The sequence below is a fragment of the Mastomys coucha genome, unplaced genomic scaffold, assembly GCF_008632895.1.
Source record: "Mastomys coucha isolate ucsf_1 unplaced genomic scaffold, UCSF_Mcou_1 pScaffold14, whole genome shotgun sequence".
Lineage (NCBI taxonomy): Eukaryota > Metazoa > Chordata > Mammalia > Rodentia > Muridae > Mastomys > Mastomys coucha.
In genome coordinates, this window is record NW_022196896.1 from 84,370,559 (window position 1) to 84,389,081 (window position 18,523).

At 44.7% G+C, this 18,523-nt stretch overlaps 1 protein-coding gene across 2 annotated transcripts in view; it reads left to right on the forward strand.

The window, feature by feature from the left end:
- LOC116088453 (aldehyde oxidase 1) overlaps positions 1 to 18,523 on the forward strand; it is an 82,710-nt gene that overhangs the window by 43,975 nt on the left and 20,212 nt on the right. For both annotated transcript variants that reach the window (XM_031367552.1, XM_031367551.1), the window contains exons 17-26: positions 551 to 720; positions 1,009 to 1,123; positions 2,399 to 2,521; positions 5,541 to 5,637; positions 8,366 to 8,490; positions 9,769 to 9,902; positions 10,926 to 11,013; positions 14,239 to 14,325; positions 14,751 to 14,942; positions 17,378 to 17,605. In XM_031367552.1, the coding sequence (XP_031223412.1) occupies positions 551 to 720; positions 1,009 to 1,123; positions 2,399 to 2,521; positions 5,541 to 5,637; positions 8,366 to 8,490; positions 9,769 to 9,902; positions 10,926 to 11,013; positions 14,239 to 14,325; positions 14,751 to 14,942; positions 17,378 to 17,605 (1,359 nt within the window). The remainder of the gene's footprint in view (positions 1 to 550; positions 721 to 1,008; positions 1,124 to 2,398; positions 2,522 to 5,540; positions 5,638 to 8,365; positions 8,491 to 9,768; positions 9,903 to 10,925; positions 11,014 to 14,238; positions 14,326 to 14,750; positions 14,943 to 17,377; positions 17,606 to 18,523) is intronic.

Below are 18,523 nucleotides of genomic sequence, written 5' to 3' on the forward strand. Positions count from 1 at the left end.
GGGTAAGAGGGAGGTGGGGATGAGGGTGAGAGGTTGGGGGTGGAGGGTGGGGTGAGGTTGGGGGTAAGAGGGTGGGGATGGGGTGAGGATGAGAGGATGGGGGGGATGAAAGGGTGGGGTGGGGGTTGTAGAGCTCTTTATCAGGGGAGCAGAGCAGTGAGTTGGATCCATGGAGCTAGCAGATGATGGGATTACTTCAGATCCCTGCTCACACCTGAATTCCCATGTGTAAATTTGGTTTCATATTAAAAAAGAAAGATCAAATCCATGTGCTTAGACAAACAAGTCTAAGGGTTTCCACTAGAGATATTTGGCATGTACATTCCAAAAACTAAGAAAAAATGTGTCATATTTATACATTTTAATTTCACTGCCAAATTGTTCTCATAAGCTGTTTGGAGTAATGAAAATAGTGACTATTTTCACACTCAAGAGAATTCTGGCTTAAGGATGAGTTTATATAGCTACCCTCTTGTGGGAGACATATATCCTGTGATTATTCTACCATCTCTGTAGAAATATGAGTTATATGCCGGTTTTCATTAAACAGAATGTAGACCCAACGCAGCTTCCTCAGGACCCAATTGGGCGTCCCATCATGCACCTTTCTGGTATTAAACATGCCACTGGCGAGGCCATCTACTGTGATGACATGCCTGCAGTAGACCGGGAGCTTTTCCTGACTTTTGTAACGAGTCCAAGAGCACACGCTAAGATTGTGTAAGTGTTCTCCCCCCACACGTAGGAAGATTCTTCCTGCTGTCTAACTCTGTCCTGTCAATGAAAAGTAGAGTAAATGGAGGCTCGCTGACACCCACACTAGAAATGGTATTGAAATGTAGGATTCTTCACAGAATCTTGCACAAGTAACTTTATGGTGCCCCGTTGCCTGGCAGACAACTGTCAAAGCAATTAATTCTCTGACAGTCCTTAGTTTCCAACTGCCACATTCTCAGTGTCTTTGGGCTGTGGGACTGCTCTGTGAAGCCATCTGACATGCTTTCCTAGGTCCATTGATCTGTCAGAAGCTCTCAGCCTGCCTGGTGTGGTGGACATCATTACTGCAGATCATCTTCAGGAAGCAAACACCTTCGGCACAGAGACATTTCTGGCCACAGATGAGGTACTGCCTTCTTGCCGTCTGAACAACTTTCCCAGTTACTGGCTCCTCATATTTTCATAGGGTAGTGTCTAATTTGACATACCACAAAGAGCTCAGTATTCTTTGAGCAGTAATCATGAATCACAAATATTCTAATAGATATGAACTCAAGTTTATTCATTTCCCACTTAAGTTGATTGGTGATGTAAGCTGTTTTCAGGGCTGGGGGTGGGACTCAGTTGTTGCAATACTTGTCTCATGTGAACGAAGCCCCGGGACCCATCCCCAGAATTATATACACTGGACATGGTTGTGTATGCCCGTGAATGGAGCACTTGGGAGGTAGAGGGAGAAGGATCAAAACTTCAGGGTCATCCTCAGCTACACAATGTGTCTGAGGCTAGCTTGTGATACATGAGATTTAAGACAGATTGACACTTTGATGTCTTATTCAGTTGTAGCATTATGCTGCCAAGAAATATGAAAGACTACATGGGCAGAGAATTATAAATTTTATATATAAATTTGCGAACCCCCGCCCAAGCATCTCTACTTACCCCAGTCCCAATGTGTCCGAGCTCAAGCTCTGAATTCAGTTAGTTTCTCTAGTGTGAAGTTATTCTCTGTCTCTTGATCTGAAAGTTCCCTCTACCTCTCTGAAGTCTGATTTGTTTATTCACACCGTCTATATCCCGTGGAATTTTGAAATAAACTCAGTGAGGTGGTGTGGGCCCTGCCCTCACAACAGCTTCCTCTCCAGAGAAAACCTAATGGACCCAGCCCTTCATCCTTGTTCTAAATTCATTTACAAGTTGTAAATACTCCTCTACCTATTGCAGTTCCTGCAGTGAGGGATCATGCTTAATTTATGTACATATTTCATGTACTGCTTCCCATTTGGCGGTGAGGCCAAAAGGAGCTGTTCTAACAGAGACTTGCTGAAAGTTTCAAATGATCAATTTGGCTACTGGAGAACAGGCAACTGCAATACAGCAAAGGCAGGATTCAGATGCTCTGCATCTCTCAATCCACCGTCTACCCGAAAGAACTTCATCATTTCAAACAGCCCCTACCTCTGGCTCTCCCTGGCAGAAAACTTGGCTCTCCAAAGTCTGAAGTCAAGGTTGAAGCTCACTGTGGCCGGGCTGTGTACGCTGGCAGAGGCAATGTGAATTATGGCTGTCCTCTGAAGTCTACCCCCACATGAGCAGAGTTTTACCCCTCTCAGAACAGGAGAGAAGACCACAGCAAATGACAGGAGTCTGTCTGTTGTGTGCCCTCCTTTCTGTGCCACAGGTACACTGCGTGGGCCATCTTGTCTGTGCCGTGATTGCGGATTCTGAGACACGGGCAAAGCAAGCGGCGAAGCAAGTGAAGGTGGTCTACCGAGACTTGGAGCCTCTGATCCTCACGATTGAGGTACGAGCTCAAGCGGATGGCAGTTCAGGGAGTGGCATGTCCGTTACAGTGCTTCAGCATAGGAATAGGAATATCTGATGCAGTAGGCTTCCGCACAGAGAGTCCATCGGCTCAGCGTGTATTGGCAGTTTCCATGCAGTTTCCATAGGAACCTGGTTCTTTCTGTCTCTTCTCTCATGCTCACAACCCAGCTTTTTCCCCGTGTAGCTCCAGGGCAGCCAGGAATCCTGGGCTTCTCTGTCCATGTTTGTGATGAGTGGTACACTATTGTCCCAGCGCTCCAAACATGACTGAGATCCAGATTCATTTGGCTACCTCAGTCCCATGTCTCTCTCTGGATTAATGTCTGACCAGATGAACAGAAGATCTGTTGTCACAACTGAGATGGGGGGGCAGGTCTCTGATGGGCTGTCTGGGGTGTAGAGACCTAAGTAAAGATAGTAGCATGGTTTGGAAGGGGAAAGGTAAGAATGCCAGGCAGGCAGCTAGGATAGCACAGCCAGTCCTATAGCTCTGACTTGTAGTCTCTCTTGCTTTGGCAGGTACACAGTGGGTACTGAAAAAATATTCCATGTAGCAAATACCACAGACACTCCTTTAACATTCTTTAATGCCAATCTTAAATAATCATGAGACTTGGATCATATGATGCCTACAGAATTTTGGCAACTAAACAATAACTACAACAAAAACACAAAAACCCTGGAATCTTGCATTTTTATCTCAATTTTTGAACAGAATTTGAGAAGTTACAGAGGTTGTAAGACATGAAACGGTGGTGTCTGCCTATGTGCATCTCCTTGGCCCTTGAGTTATGGCCTTTGCATAAATGTCAATTAAACAAGTAAGGCTTCCAGGATGTACATGGTCTCCATGCTCTGAGGTGAGCCTCCCTCTCAGAATGGGAGAGAGAGCCACCGTAGGTGACAGGAGCGGGTCTGTCAGGTGTCCTTCTTGACAGTGGAGGCCTTTCTGTGCCACTGGTACATTGTATGGGTCATCTTATCTAAAATGAAAAAAACTGTTGGCCAAGATCAGTGTCTTCATGAGAACTTGGCCTTGGGTGTGTTTCCTGTGGTGCTTTATTCCTAGGAATGTAGCCCTTGGTTCCAGAAAGTTCCCTTAGTGTTTTCAAATTAAAATAAAATCATGTCAAGAGGACAACAGTAAGAAGTGTTGCAGTTTCTCTAGCCAGAGTCCAATGCAAACCTCCTTTCTCTTCCGTAGAGGTTCTTTCAGCCCCTAGTTTCACACTGTTCTATCCTTTCCCTGCAATGTCTGCTTTTGAGCCATAATTACTTTTTAAAAGGAATTACGTGAGTAATGAATGATTTATCAAATTTTTATTTGTAATCTTTATCCACTTTCCCCCTCTTGCCTCACAGCCAAATTAAAGTTGCACAAAAGCACTTTCCCCTTGCTCTCTCAGCCTCCACCAACAGACCCTACTTGCTTGCCAGAAAACATCAAATATTGGTATTGCATGAAGGTGTCACCTCTCCTTGTGGTTAGAGGTTAAGCTCTCCATGGTCACTCACCTGCCCATTCTTGCAGGAGCCTCACCCAACTCTAGGCAAGTTGCTCTCCATTAACCACTCTCTCTAGCTAAGAGGATTCAGCAAATTGGCTCCAAGTCACCCAAAGAACAGTCAGCAAGTGAGACTTGAAAAGATGAACTCTTACAAAATGAGTAGAAAAGTCACTTCAAAAACAAAACCCTGCCATATCTGAACTTTTGGTTAATTAAAAAGGGTGCGGCGTATGAGCTGTTGCTTCAATATGAAGAGTGTTTTCAGCAAAAGTGGCTGGAAAGAAATTAATTTGTGTCAGTAACCGAAGGCTCCATCCAGTTTATGTTTCTTAGAACTATGAATGGAGAAACTCTACCCAAATTCTTGGAACAAGTGTGGGGAAAAAAAAAAGTACCCTTCTCAGAACCTCTCTGTAACCATCAGCAGCAATAGATCTGTAATCAATGGTCAATGCAGGAGCAGCACTCTGCATGCGTGCTTGGCTTGGTGTTAAGTTGGGTTCATATTGCCTCACTAAGTGCTCACAGCAATCTTATGAGGTCAGACAACCTTTATCCCCACCAGAAACTAACAGGGCTCCCCAAGGGCATGGAGCGAACATTCCACCAAAGACCATAGCCCTTCAGTAGAGGAAATGGCACAGTCACAGAAGAGTCTCTGTAAGGTGCCTGGAGAGGAGGCATCTACACAGTTTCGGGTGGCCAGAGGGATCCGGAATTGGGAGAATCCCCAATTACCAGCAGCTCCACAGATGGCTGGTAACCTGTGGTAGAGAATGCTGGTAGCCCTGACCATGTTTACTGAAGTACTTCTCAAAATCGACACCAGGGAAGCCAGTGTGTAAATGAACTCGTGGTTACCCAGGCAAGCCGTATGTGAACCATCAATCCAGGGCAGGTGGCCCCTGTCACTCCAGTGCCCCATGCAAATAAAATGCTCCGGGGCTCTGAAGGAGGAGCAGGGGGAGTCTAGCAGGCAGAGCCTGTGTCTCCAGTCATTAGTGGGTTTTAGCTAGCATTTATATGACCTTTACGCCCCAGGGCCCTTTATGTTGTCTCATTTCCCGGTAAGCTGTTTGTGTGCCTGCTGCTTGATGCTCAGAGAGGCTGACAGTCAACTGGAAGTGGGGAAGTGGCCATGGACAGACGACTCTGACTGATCTGAATCAGCTAAGTGGCCTTGGCTCCATACAGTGGATTATTAACCCCAGAGAACTGTCAGCCTGGAAGACAACAGTTCTGTTCTGTAGCCCCTCATAGGAGGTATTTCCTGAGCAGGCTCGGTGTGCTCATACTTAATGGGCACATTCGCATTTGCTCCTTGGAGAATCTCTGAAGCTTGGCTTTCAGCTTAGCTTCCCCTGCGCCACAGGGAGAGAACCTGGACCCCACAGGAGAAATCCGCTACCCAGATTTTCCCACAGGACCTGGGACTCCCTGAGGCAGGCTATCTCTCGAGGCTGTCTCACTCTTCTGTTCTCTTTCCAGGAGGCTATACAACACAAGTCCTTCTTCGAGTCAGAACGGAAACTGGAGTGTGGGAATGTCGACGAAGCATTTAAAACCGTCGATCAAATTCTTGAAGGTAAAACTGTCTCCAACACTAGCAGCAGGCAGCTTTCTGGGCATGCCTAGTCTAGGGCTTCCTTTGCCTTCTAGAAACCATTCAACAGCCTCAACGGATGTTGCTCCCAGAGAGTGGGAACCGTGGACCCACAAGCGGTGAGAAGAGACCACAGCTCTTCTCATCCCTCCCCAGCCTGCCCTGATGCTCATGTTGGAAGATATTGTCACATAATTCTGAGGTGACTACACTAGAAAGTTTTCTTCCGAGTCCTCTGGTCACCATGGTTACTGGGGCGCATGGAGTGCTCTTAGACTTTTTTTTTTTTTTTTTTTTTTTTTTTTTTTTTTAATTTTTAACGCAGGCACTGGCAGCTTTCAGGATAGCATTTAGTTTCATCTTTAGTGTTTTGAAATTCAACAGCGCCAAGAATTTCTTTGGATTCATCCAGTTTAGGGTCATCCAGCTTTTTAAATCTGTAGGTTTATATCTTCTTCCAAGTTTGGGAAGTATTTGGCCATTACTTTTCAAACACTTGATTTCAGTGACACAAATGGCAGATCCCCTCTTCCTGTCACATGGTTTCATTGTTTTCTAGTCTGTTCTTTACCTTTTTTAGATTGGCATGATTGTATCCTCATCATCATCATCATGTTTTTTTTTCCCAAGACAGGGTTTCTCTGTGTAGCCCTGGTTGTCCTGGAACTCACTCTGTAGACCAGGCTAGCCTAGAATTCAGATGCCTCAGCCTCCCAAGTGCTGGGATTAAAGGAGTGTACCACCATGTCTGGATGTTTTTAATTGTTCTTTTTCTTGCTCATTAATCATTTCTGCTCTTGAGTCTGCCAGTTGCAGAAATTCCTTTTGATATGTTTATATTTTTCTTTTGTTAAGATTCCACATTTTGATTATTTCTTATTGAAACATTCTTATGATACCTGCTCACCTATCAGAAGACCCAAACATTTGTGTCATGTTGGTGTTGGTCTTTCTTCACTAAAGTTGAGGTTTTCCTGGTTCTTGGACTGATGGGTGACTTTTTATAGACTCTGGGATATTTTGAATACAGTCTTATGATAGTGTGGCTCTTAGTAACATCTTCTGTACTAGAACTGACCAGGTGCAGGTGGGCAAGAAGGAGCAGGATGGTGCCTTGTTACTGCCACATGAGGGTATAGTCTAGCTCTCTCACTGGGATCACAGACATGGGCAGTGTACTCATGACAGTTGACAGTGCTGGGAATCTGAGCTCCCCACTCACCCTCTGCAGGTCCCTCTGTGGTATCTGGTTGGTGTCAACTACTTCTAAAAGTGTCTTCCTGGGCTTCTCATCTGGTCTTTTGGCTTTCATGAGGCTGTTTCCCTCAGCTTTAAAATCAATTGTGCAACCAGCAGGCATTGCTTGATGTCCCCTTGGCTCTTGGGAAACAAAGGGAAAATGAGAACGGCCTGTCCTCTCAAGCCAATAGTATCTCCTTTACAAGAAGCAGCTAGGAACCAGTATTGGGAAAGAGATGGCAAGGCACTAAACCAGAAAAGTCAAAATTGACATGAGTGGAGGAATTAAGAAAAAGTGCAAGGGTCAGAATCACCCAGGGAATCTTTCCAAAAAAGAGAGAGAAAGGAAGGAAGGAAGGAAGGAGGGAAGGAAGGAGCAAAGGAAGGAAGGAGGGAAGGAAGAAAGAAAGAGAGAGAGAGAGAAAGGAAGGAAGGAAGGAAAGGAGGGAAGAAAGAGAGAGAGAGAGAGGGAGAGAGAGAGAGAGATTAATTTGCCACTGTAGCGAGAGTGAGGCTTTCGCTTTGCTTGTGGGTATTTTGAGATCTTCTGGCTTCTCTAGAACCAAGACTGACACACACAAGGTGCATGATAGCAGTAACTCTGAAAGCCAATCACTAGTGGGGCTCCTTTACTTGTATCCTTATGTCCCTTCTTATTTTGCTTTTTTTCCCCAGCCTTTCAGGGACTTTTGTCTGTTTTTAATGATAGATAGATAGAGAGAGAGAGAGAGAACACAGAGAGAGACACAGAGACAGAGAAAGACAAAGAATAATGAATGTACTTCTTTGGTAATAATATACAAGAAATAGAAGTGCAATATAGGAGATTTGTGTAGAAAAGGGCTACCCTCTTACCTAGAGAACAAAGGAAAAGGTTGGGGTTTATTGGTGAAGAAAACTTTATCCAGTGATGTTGGCAACATTGTTGGCAGAAAACAGGCACATTCTGACTGATGTGTCTCATTATTTGGAAGGTAAGACATATCTGTGAGTTAAACTTAGGCCCTTGTCACTTTGGACTGAGCTTGGAAGACCATTTTTGCAACAGGTGTTTGCCCCTATGGCCTCTTGATGCCATTTTTTGTTGGACATGACAGGAATGACTCCATTTTGTGCAATCATATTTCTTGGATCTTTAAGGTTCAAGTGATTAGACAATCTAATGGGTGAAATGTGGAGGAACACAATATTCCATCCCACCTTGAAATGAGACGTCTCCTTGTCATGGAATTTTGACTCTAGAAACTCAGACATCTTTCCTCAGGGCTCTGACTGCACACATTGACAGGGACAAGAGTTTCTTCTACAACAATGCTTTCAGCTGAGAAATAAACATTGGTGTTTGCCACCCTTCAGTGTGTGGCTTAAAGCTCAGCCAGTGGAGTTTCTGTGCCATGAGATAAAGGGAGAGGGTGGAAAACAACCTGCTCTTTTGGTTGGCATTTGACTTCCATGTGTTCTTTTGTAACAGGTGAAATACACATAGGCGGCCAGGAACATTTTTATATGGAAACCCAAAGCATGCTTGTTGTTCCCAAAGGAGAGGATGGAGAGATTGACATCTATGTGTCTACACAGTTCCCCAGATATATACAGGTAACATGGGATCATTGAGGCTGGGACGTGGCTAAATGGTTTCTGACAGCAAAATGTACAAGAACAATTACAGACAACAATACATTAAGTACTTATACTCATATGCAATTGGCTATTCACAACCCTAGACTTTCCTAACTTAGAAGAGGGTTTTTATTAGAGAGAAGTCTTTGCTTGTGGATCCATAGCTTTAAAATCAATTATGCAACCAGCAGGCATCTCTTGATGTCCTCTTGGCTGTTAAGAAACACAGGGAAAATGGGAAAGGCCCATCCTCTCAAGCTGATAGTACCTCATTTACAAGGAGCAGCTAGGGAACTGTAATAGACAAGAAACAGCAAGGCACTAAAGCAGCGAAGTAAAAAAAAAAAAAAAAAATGATGAGTGAAGTAAAAAAATGAAATGAGTGGCGGAAGAATTAAGAGAAACAAGTCTTCATTTGCCTCTGTAGTACGATGAGGTCAGGTGGTGGAAGAGAGGCTATCCCAGGCAGTTCTACAGCACAAACACCTCTCTTTCATTTACCCACCTGTCTCTCCTAAAAACATCTGTTGCCTATATCCTGTGTCCCAGGCAATTTACATGCAAAGAAAGGAGAGGATGCCTGCCTCAACTGGTTCTAAGCATTGAGGGAAAGGTCGGAAGCAAAGTGAAGGGATCTGGATGTGATGGGTACTAAGGAGACAGAGGAGGAGTGTGAAGATGTGAACAGCAACACTGGGAAGGGTGTCACACCAAGAGGGACCATATAACTGCTGTCCATTCCCTGTGTGATGGTGGGCTCTCCCTCAATAAAAACCAGTTAAGATGAGATGACCAAAACAGGAACACACATCCTGGGAAGACTGGTCAGTGTTCACAGTAACCCAGTAAGGATGTGAGAAGTGGAGAGGCTCAGGGCCATGACATCTTACTGCTTCAGGAAACATCCCTCGAGGGATTATTGTGGGAAGGATACGCTGGCTGTGGTTCTAGCAGGCACAGAATTATCTCACCACTATGGAAAGAACTAGTTCATGTTAATAGTATTTTAGCAGTGTCATTCTAGCCAAGAGAATAGTTGTTGGTAATGGTAAGGGTATTGGGTACTCTTCCACTCTGTCATTTATCATAATCATATGAACAGCATGGCTTGTGTCTCAACATCATGGAAACAGCATGTGTAATAGTTGTGACACTTGGGGGACAGACTTCCTGTTAAGATTGTGGGCGCAGCATTGATGGCCATACGTCTTGCTGAAGATGGGCCAGAGCAATGAAAACCATTATTGTTGACAGGATATAGTTGCTGCAACCTTGAGGCTCTCCGTCAACAAGGTCATGTGTCATGTAAGGCGTGTTGGCGGGGCGTTTGGAGGGAAGGTGGGCAAGACCAGCATCTTTGCAGCCATCACTGCATTCGCTGCCAGCAAGTAAGTGGGAGAAATCAGTTAAACAAACTGACTGTGAAGTGAAGTCTTTTTTTTTTTTTTTCCGAGACAGGGTTTCTCTGTAGAGCCCTGGCTGTCCTGGAACTCACTCTGTAGACCAGGCTGGCCTCAAACTCAGAAATCCACCTGCCTCTGCCTCCAAAGTGCTGGGATTAAAGGTGTGCGCCACCACCGCCCGGCCATGAAGTGAAATCTTAATACTGGAATGTGGAATGAGAAAGAATCTAGACTAAGGCTATTTAAGATCATACAATACAAACCAATACCTGAGCAAGATGCCAGCTTATTAAACTTCTTCATCTTTTATTGCCAAATTCTGTAAGAAGAAAAATAAGCACCAATCACTGAAAATATGATGAAAGACATTGTAAAAATATTATAATACATGGACTAAGCAGTGGTGGTGCATGCCTCTCAGTGCTTGGGAGGCAGAGGCAGGAGGATCTCTGTGAGTTTGAGAGGCCAGTGTGGTCCACAGAGTGAGTTCCAAGGACAGCCAGGGATACACAGAGAAACCCTGGCTCAAAAAAAAATAGATAGACAGACAGACAGACAGACAGATAGATAGATATGGATAGATAGATAGACAAGACAAGCAAGCAAACATAAATAAAATATGCAATACTTTGAAAGTCAACAGAAACAGGTCCCACATGGGTGCGGTCGTTCTTAGCATTGATAGTCTGAGCTACATGTTTATGTGTCAGATATGTAACCCAGTTAATCTCCCAAAATCAATCAGCCTCTCTTTCTCTCCCTGTGCTTCCCCAATCATGTCTGTCTGTCTGTCTGTCTTTCCTCTCTCATGAATTAAATAGATGCTTTTTGGGTTAAGTTGACATATATTTATCTTACTGTCTTTCAATGAGGATTTAAAAACCTTGGCATATAGGAAATTGCCTTTGGAGCCAACACACCTAGAAGGCATAATATGATTGTGGAATAATAGCCAGCTCATTTGTTTGTTTGTTTGATTGATTGATTGGTTTTTATTTTCTGTTTCAGACATGGTCGTGCAGTCCGCTGCGTTCTGGAACGAGGAGAAGACATGCTCATAACTGGAGGCCGCCATCCTTACCTTGGAAAGTATAAAGTGAGCAGAGGAACAAATCAGGGAAGGATTCACGTTGCAACGAGAGCATTCGTTAAGGCAGAGGGCAGTGTTTGGCTACGCTGACAGGGGAAGGACAACAGACACATCGACAGATGCGCCTTAGTTGGGTTTCCTTTGCAGTGATGGAAGGTATAAGGGAGGAAAGGCCTACGTCACCCACAGCTCTACATTTTAGTCCATCATGGAAAACAATTAGGGCAGAAACTCAAACAGGGCAGGAACCTGGAGTCAGGATTGGCTGTCATGGAAGAGGTTAGCTCCACATGGCTTCCTCAGCCTGCTTTTTTATAGCACTCAAGACCACCAGTTCAGGATGGCACCACCCACAAGGAGCTCCCCCATCACTCATTAACTAAGAAAATTCCCTATAGGCTTGCCTATAGCCCAATATTATGCAGTCATTTTTTCAATCGATGTTTCTTTCTCTCAGACAACTCTAGCTTGTGTCAAATTGACATAAAAACCAGCCAAAATAAATGGCGGCCAGACTTTCCACTTCTTGTGCTCCTGTTTATCTACCACCCCGTTCAGTGAGATTTCCTGCTTTGCTCAGCGAAGCCAGTTTGAGAGAAAGTACTAGCTAGAATTGAGCATTATGGAGTGAATGATTGGAAAACATGTGACTGTATGTCCATGAAAGTCGATCTGATAACCATTCTTTCCACACATAAAAGGTAAAAATAGAATAACTCCTGTAACAATGGTGCTAGATGAAATTGCAATTATTTGCAAATGGTTCCTCATTTTTTAATATATCAAGCGTATTGTGAAAAACTATGACCCAGAAATTCCTACAAAAGTTTCTATAGTAGAAAATAATTATTCTTTTGCCTCTTAAGAGATTATTTCACGTTTTAAAGCTGGCTGACAGCTTTAACAAATAACCCAAATCTCTCAGGATCTTAAGCTTTTACTATGCTATTTCTCATTCAGGTAGGAGCCTTGTGGTTTGCATGGACTGGAGGAGGGGAGGGCTTGCTCTGTTCATCCAGGGACTCGTTTTTCTAATAGCACTTTTATCCTCCTAGACTGCTCTCTAATAACCACTGGGTGTGTACAACTATTTAAATTTGCATTAACAAAATAAAATTAAACTAGGAGTATGCTGTACACAATGTTTCAAGTACACAATGCCCACCTGTAATTGTTGACTACCATATTGCAAATGTAGACATGGAATATTGCCATAGTCCCTGAAAGTTCTGTTGGAATCTGTGCAGGTGCCCGAGCCCTCCACAGAGCCTTCTGCAGCAGGCAATAGACAAGGGAATACTGATAAGCTTAATCTATCAATGCCAGGTCTGTAAGTGGTGGACCTTGCTTCTGTCCAGACATCTTGGCACTGACTTTGGCACCTCGCTGTGGGGTAGCTAGGAAATGCAGTCTTGTGTGCCCAAATGCCAGCCTGAGAGAGGCTTAGAGCCCCAGCATGAATTTAAATTTAACTTCACACAAAAGAGTGAGACCAAGTTGTAGATGTAATTCTGGGGCTTTTCTACGATTCCCCCGCAACTTGTTCGCAAGTCACGACAAGGTGTTTCTGTGCCCATGCTAGCCCATTTTAGCTCTTGAATAAATGACACAGAGACCTAATACATTTTTTAACAAGCTGCAGGCACTATGCTGGGCAGATACTTACCTATTCTAAACCTCCATGGCTGCCTACTTCCCAGCCTCGTTGTCCTTTACCTGCATCTGCGACTTGCCCTGACTTGCTCTGATCCATGTGTGTCCTCATGACTGTCCCATAATGATCTGCCCATGGCAAATCCTCCCGATACTGCTCTTCTTCTTTATTCTTTTTGTTTGTTTGTTTGTTTGTTTGGGTTTTTTTTGTTTTTTGTTTTTTTTTTTTCAAGACAGGGTTTCTCTGTATAGCCTTGGCTGTCCTGGAACTCACTCTGTAGACCAGGCTGGTCTCGAACTCAGAAATCCGCCTGCCTCTGCCTCCCAAGTGCTGGGATTAAAGGTGTGCGCCACCACCGCCTGGCTTCTTCTTTATTCTTATGGCTGCTCTCTCATAGCATCCTCTTGACTAATCCTCTTGGACTAATCCTCTTCCTTCCTTCTCTCTCTCCTCTCCTTTCTTTTTTTGTCTGGGGCCTCCTGACTGAGCTGGGAAGTCCTGCCCAATTCTCTTCTGCCCAGATAATTGGCTGATCAGCTCTTTATTGAGCAATCACAGGTGATGGGAAACAACCTTTACAAGTCATTGAGACCAGATATGCTCTAAGTATCATGACAATGCCAACATCCAGACTGCAACCAGATCTCCAGGCACAGCAATCAGCATCTGAATACACAGTACATGGAGTAGATTGTTGGCAAGTCATGCCATAACTGGGTTTGAGCCCGTACAGGAGGGTGCCATGACCTCTCCTCTGGGGATAGGATGGCCTTAGCAGTGTGAGCATGAAGCAGGTGGCCTCCAGGAGGCAGGATGAGTACAGACAGGAAGGAGCTGAGCCTGAGACATGGTTGTGAGTTATGGGGCAGACAAGCTCCAGAGCTTATACTGTATAAAATAAAATAGTATTTGTTGAAAAACGTAGCACAACATGATGAATAAGGCCACAAAACACAGCTTGGAACTTTCTAAAAGAAAAAACAGTCTGGAAGCAGTGAGCATTCGGGAAGGAAAATGATGATCTTGTTTGTGTAAGTGTTGGGGGAGGGGAGAAATGAAAACAGGTCATTGAAACAGAAATATCTTTCATCTAAATGATCCTTCATTCAAAAGACTGGACCATAGTTATGGAGGACATCGCCATTACAGTGATGGTCGCTGGTGGAGAGAAGTATGAGGACAAGAAATGAGAGTAATTATATTATATAGTTATATAGTAATATGTTAATTATATGATAGCATTGATTATTTATGTAAGGAGTACCTGCTGTGATTGCTGAGCTCAGCTTCTGTTCTCCTTTGATGCAGCCTAAGCCAAGGGAATGATGCCACCCACTGTTAAGACTGGTCTTCCAGCTTCAGTTAACCCAATCAAGATAATCCCTCCCTGGGGTTGGTTGCTCATTGGCAATTCTAGATCTGTCAAGCTGATAATTAGCACCGACTATCACACAGAGCCTTCCCAATATCACTAAACCAGCACTGTATCCAAAAAACAGCTGTCAAATCTATCTCTGTGAAGCTTTCCCAAAGTACAAATAAGAGAACCAGTATCAGCAGTCGACTCTCTTCCCCAGGCTGGATTCATGAACGACGGCAGAATCTTGGCCCTGGACGTGGAGCATTACTGCAACGGAGGGTGCTCCCTGGATGAGTCACTATGGGTAAGTGTTTTAGAGAAAGTTCTCACTCTTCAAAGAGTAGTCCATAAAATGATTCAACTCAGGAAATATTCACTCTTTACATAACCTTTAATAAAGGACTCACTGCAGAATAGCACAGAGTTCCTGAAAACCACAGGTGGTCGGAGGGAGCTGAGAGATCTCAGCCAAGCCTCTGTTTGTGTGTCTGCTTCCCATACTTAGATATGAGCACTAGGCTGAGCTTTGAAAGTGATAGCTGAGAATAATTCAAATCCTTTAAAATTGTCTTACAGCAAAATGTATGTAGCGGGGGGTGTGAGGATTTTGCTGAGAAATAAAGAGAGGCACTGCTTCCAGCCTGGCTTCATTCTGAGCTGTCTGCATGGTTAGGAAAGGCGAAGAAGACATGTTGGATCAGTGATCTCACCGGTTCTGGGTTTCTCCAGGTGGTAGAAATGGGCCTTCTGAAGATGGACAATGCTTACAAGTTTCCCAACCTACGCTGCCGGGGCCGGGCCTGCAGAACCAACCTTCCATCCAACACTGCTCTGCGTGGGTTTGGCTTTCCTCAGGCAGGGCTGGTCACCGAAGCCTGTATCACAGAAGTGGCAATCAAGTGTGGCCTGTCCCCTGAGCAGGTAAGCCTACTCTAGTCTCGTGTATAAAAGATGCTGAATATCTGAGCTGGGAAGGCTTTGGGGGACCACTTAGGTTAAAGAGGTAGAGAGGAGATCCAGAGAGTAGATTATTTGCTTGAGTTTACCCAACCAACTAGTTAATAGAGCCAGTAACCAAGTTTAGATGTCCTTCCCTTACCCATACTCCACTAAAAAAAAAAATCTAGGAAACATGAATTGGGGGGACTAGAGAGATCGTCCAGTGGTTATGAGCCCTGATTGCTCTTCCAAAGGACCCAGGGTTCAATTCCAGGCATCCACACGACAGTTTACAACTGTAACTCCAGTTCCAGGGGTATCTGACACTCTCACATAGATGAACATGCAGGCAAAACAAAGTACATTTTCTTTTAAAAATCCAGAGCATGGATTGGATTTACACACACACACACACACACACACACACACACACACACACACACACACATCTTCAGATGTCTAAGGTCATGGTGCTGGCATCTACTCAGTTCTGATAGGGACTGCACAGCAGCTGGCATTATAGGATCCCAAGCTCATTCTTTGCCAGTAACCAGAGTTTCATGCAAACTACTTACTCTCTGGAGAGGACCTCATTTCCCACCTGACCTCCTCTCTGAGAGGTTCACCATCCTAACTCCACTGTACTGATGCTTACCTCAGACATCTCAGTCCTTGGGAGATAAACCATATCCAAATCCTAGGAGCAGCATGCCCACCACCTCAGCCTGCCAATCTCCGTTTCTTATTTCCCTAACATCTCAGGTGGCTGTCGCAGGCTTGTCATTTCAGCTATTAAGTTGTCACCTGACAGTTCTTTAAGTCTCAGCCTCAGCTTCATTCATTAGCAAAGATAATTCCCTCTTCATTGCCTCCCCCACCCCACCCCCAGATTCCAGTGTGGAGTTTCTGTAGGGGAGACATACTGAACTGTCTCTCCCCTTCTCTCCTCCTCCTCCACACTGGGGCGGAAAGGACAGGGGATGAAAAGGAGTACCTGGGAGAACGTATGCCCGCACTCACGCATGCGCACACGCCCTGTCCTCTCTTCGGCACCTTGTGCAGATGCACTTCATGCAGCAGTACCTCTGACAACCACACCCCTTTGCCTCCTGCTCCAGGAGACCTGGAAAGCCCAAGCCTTCAGTTCAACTGCATTTTCCCTTGTAACACTAACTCTAAGACCAGAGGTGGGAGCTATCTTCTTTATGTCTCTTAAACTTGTAGGGGTCCCCCTGCTACTGACCACAGCCTCTGCCATTGTTTGGCAGCAGAAAGGAGAGGGGAATTACACGAAGACATCCCTTCCTGTCCAGAATAGTCTCTTAAAATCTATTTTCCCTTGAATTGGTGTGTTGCATCAAGTTATACGTTCCCTCTTCTAGAGATCTGAACAATTGCTAGGAGAGCGGTTTGGGAAAGGTGTGTGCGTTCAGAATGGCCTCTATCCGCTTGTAGAGGGAGCAGGCCACAACGGTGGGAGTTTTCTCAACTAAGAATACAAGGCAGTCGGGTGTCTTTTTCTCTCTGCTAAGAGGCCTTATTGCCAATTCTGGGAATACCGTAACAGTCTATGTGGGGCGTCGCACATCTGGGGATAGAGTCTTCTCATTTGCAGCTACCTGCATGAAACCTACCCAAGACTGAGCCAGTGACACTCCATTGAGGTTAGAGGAAGGAGCTCGGGAGGCTCCACCCTGCCTCGAGGGACTAATGTTAATGGATGCTGGCAGGATCAAGTCTCTTCAGTGGTGTACCCATTGGACAGTTCCCTGAGCTTCAGAAAGTACCGTCCCACCCATGTCTATGCATTATGTAGAGTAGTTCATACCCCCAAAACACAGGTGAGGAAGCTTCGTGGGAAGAGGGGTTTCCGTGGGGCTAGGTAAGGGGATGAGAGAGAGAGTCAGATACTGAAAACAATGAAAATTCTTAATATGCCTGCATGAAACTCTCAAACAAATTTAAGAGTAATCTCGTCTGCCCTTTCCTTTAGCCAGTGGTTGTATTCAGACAAATGTTCCTATTGATTTGCTTTGGGAGTAAGTAGCTCTAGCTTGTCATAGCATCTACACAACCCAGATTGCTTAGCCTGGGCACCTTCCAACTGATGCTCACAAGAGTCAAGAGTCAGCAGTGTGCCTTGACCATACTGAGAGGCACAGGAATAAAGGAATAAAAGTTTATAAGATTTCATCTTATAAACTGGTATAGGGACAGCACAGAAACAAGTGAGTCCAGCATAGTCAATTGGGCATCCAATTCCAAGTGGAGGATGAAGAGGATGCTATGCCTTTATCAATAACTGGGTAGAACCCAGCTTGACCCTTTTAGGATGGGCAGAGTGGGGGAAGAGGACAGTAGGTGGACAAGACATTGTCTTCTGAGCTCCCCTCACATTTAAATCTCTCCTTTCATAGGTTCGAACCATAAATATGTACAAGGAAGTTGATAATACCCATTACAAGCAAGAGTTCAACGCCAAGACCCTCTCTGAGTGCTGGAGAGAGTGCATGGCCAAGTGTTCCTACTCTGAGAGGAAAACAGCTGTGGGAAAATTCAACGCAGAAAATTCCTGGAAGAAGAGGGGAATGGCTGTGATTCCCCTGAAGTTTCCTGTGGGTATTGGCTCAGTAGCCATGGGACAGGTCAGTTCTTCAAACACATGTGGGAATGTCACCTGGCAGAAGCCTGGGGAAACAGGTGTCGAGAAAACTTCCCTCAGGTTGAATTAACCATATGATAGCCCTGCCCAGGTTGTACATGGCAAAGCCTGTATTATTTTGGGACACAAGAACTCCTTAGGGAGGAGAATTTTAACACTGAGGGAATTTTAACACTTAGATAGAAACACTCTTGGTGGGAAATGTGGGGGGTGTATGTGTGTGTGGGACATGTGATTTATTCCTGGCCCTGGTGCTAAGAAGCCAAGATAACTGCTCTGAGTCCTCAATATTCATGTAAGAGATGGGCAGAAGGCCTTCTAGACAACTCTTCCAGCTCTGTGACTTGGTGTTTCTAAACATGGAATAGAAATGGGAAGTTGTGGGGTACTGGGGTGCCTGACTTCCTGGCTAGGTAGGGTAAACTAAACCTGGAAACGTAAATCATTGAACTTTTTGAACAAAGTCTTTGGAGTTTGTTCTCTTCATAACTGTTAAGAGGGAAGACTGGGCACTGTTGCTATGGTTTCTTTAGCTGACTAAATAAGTCTTTGCTTAGCTACTAAATCCCACTTGCTTTTTGCCTCTGGTTTTGAATGAAACTTGTGTGTAATAACTTGTGATGAGCCACTGTATCCTAGCTTACTGTGGAGTAGCAATGCAGACACCTTATCTAAGCTTTTACATGTATATGTGTTTATTGCACATACACACAGAGGTGCACACACAGAGATGCAAGCACAGAGGTGCATAAACAGAGATACACACAGAGAGATGCACACACAGAGGTGCATAAACAGAGAGGTACATACACAGAGATTACAGAGATGCACACACACAGAGATGCAAGCACAGAGATGCACACACAGAGATGCACACATAGAGACTTACACACAGACATGC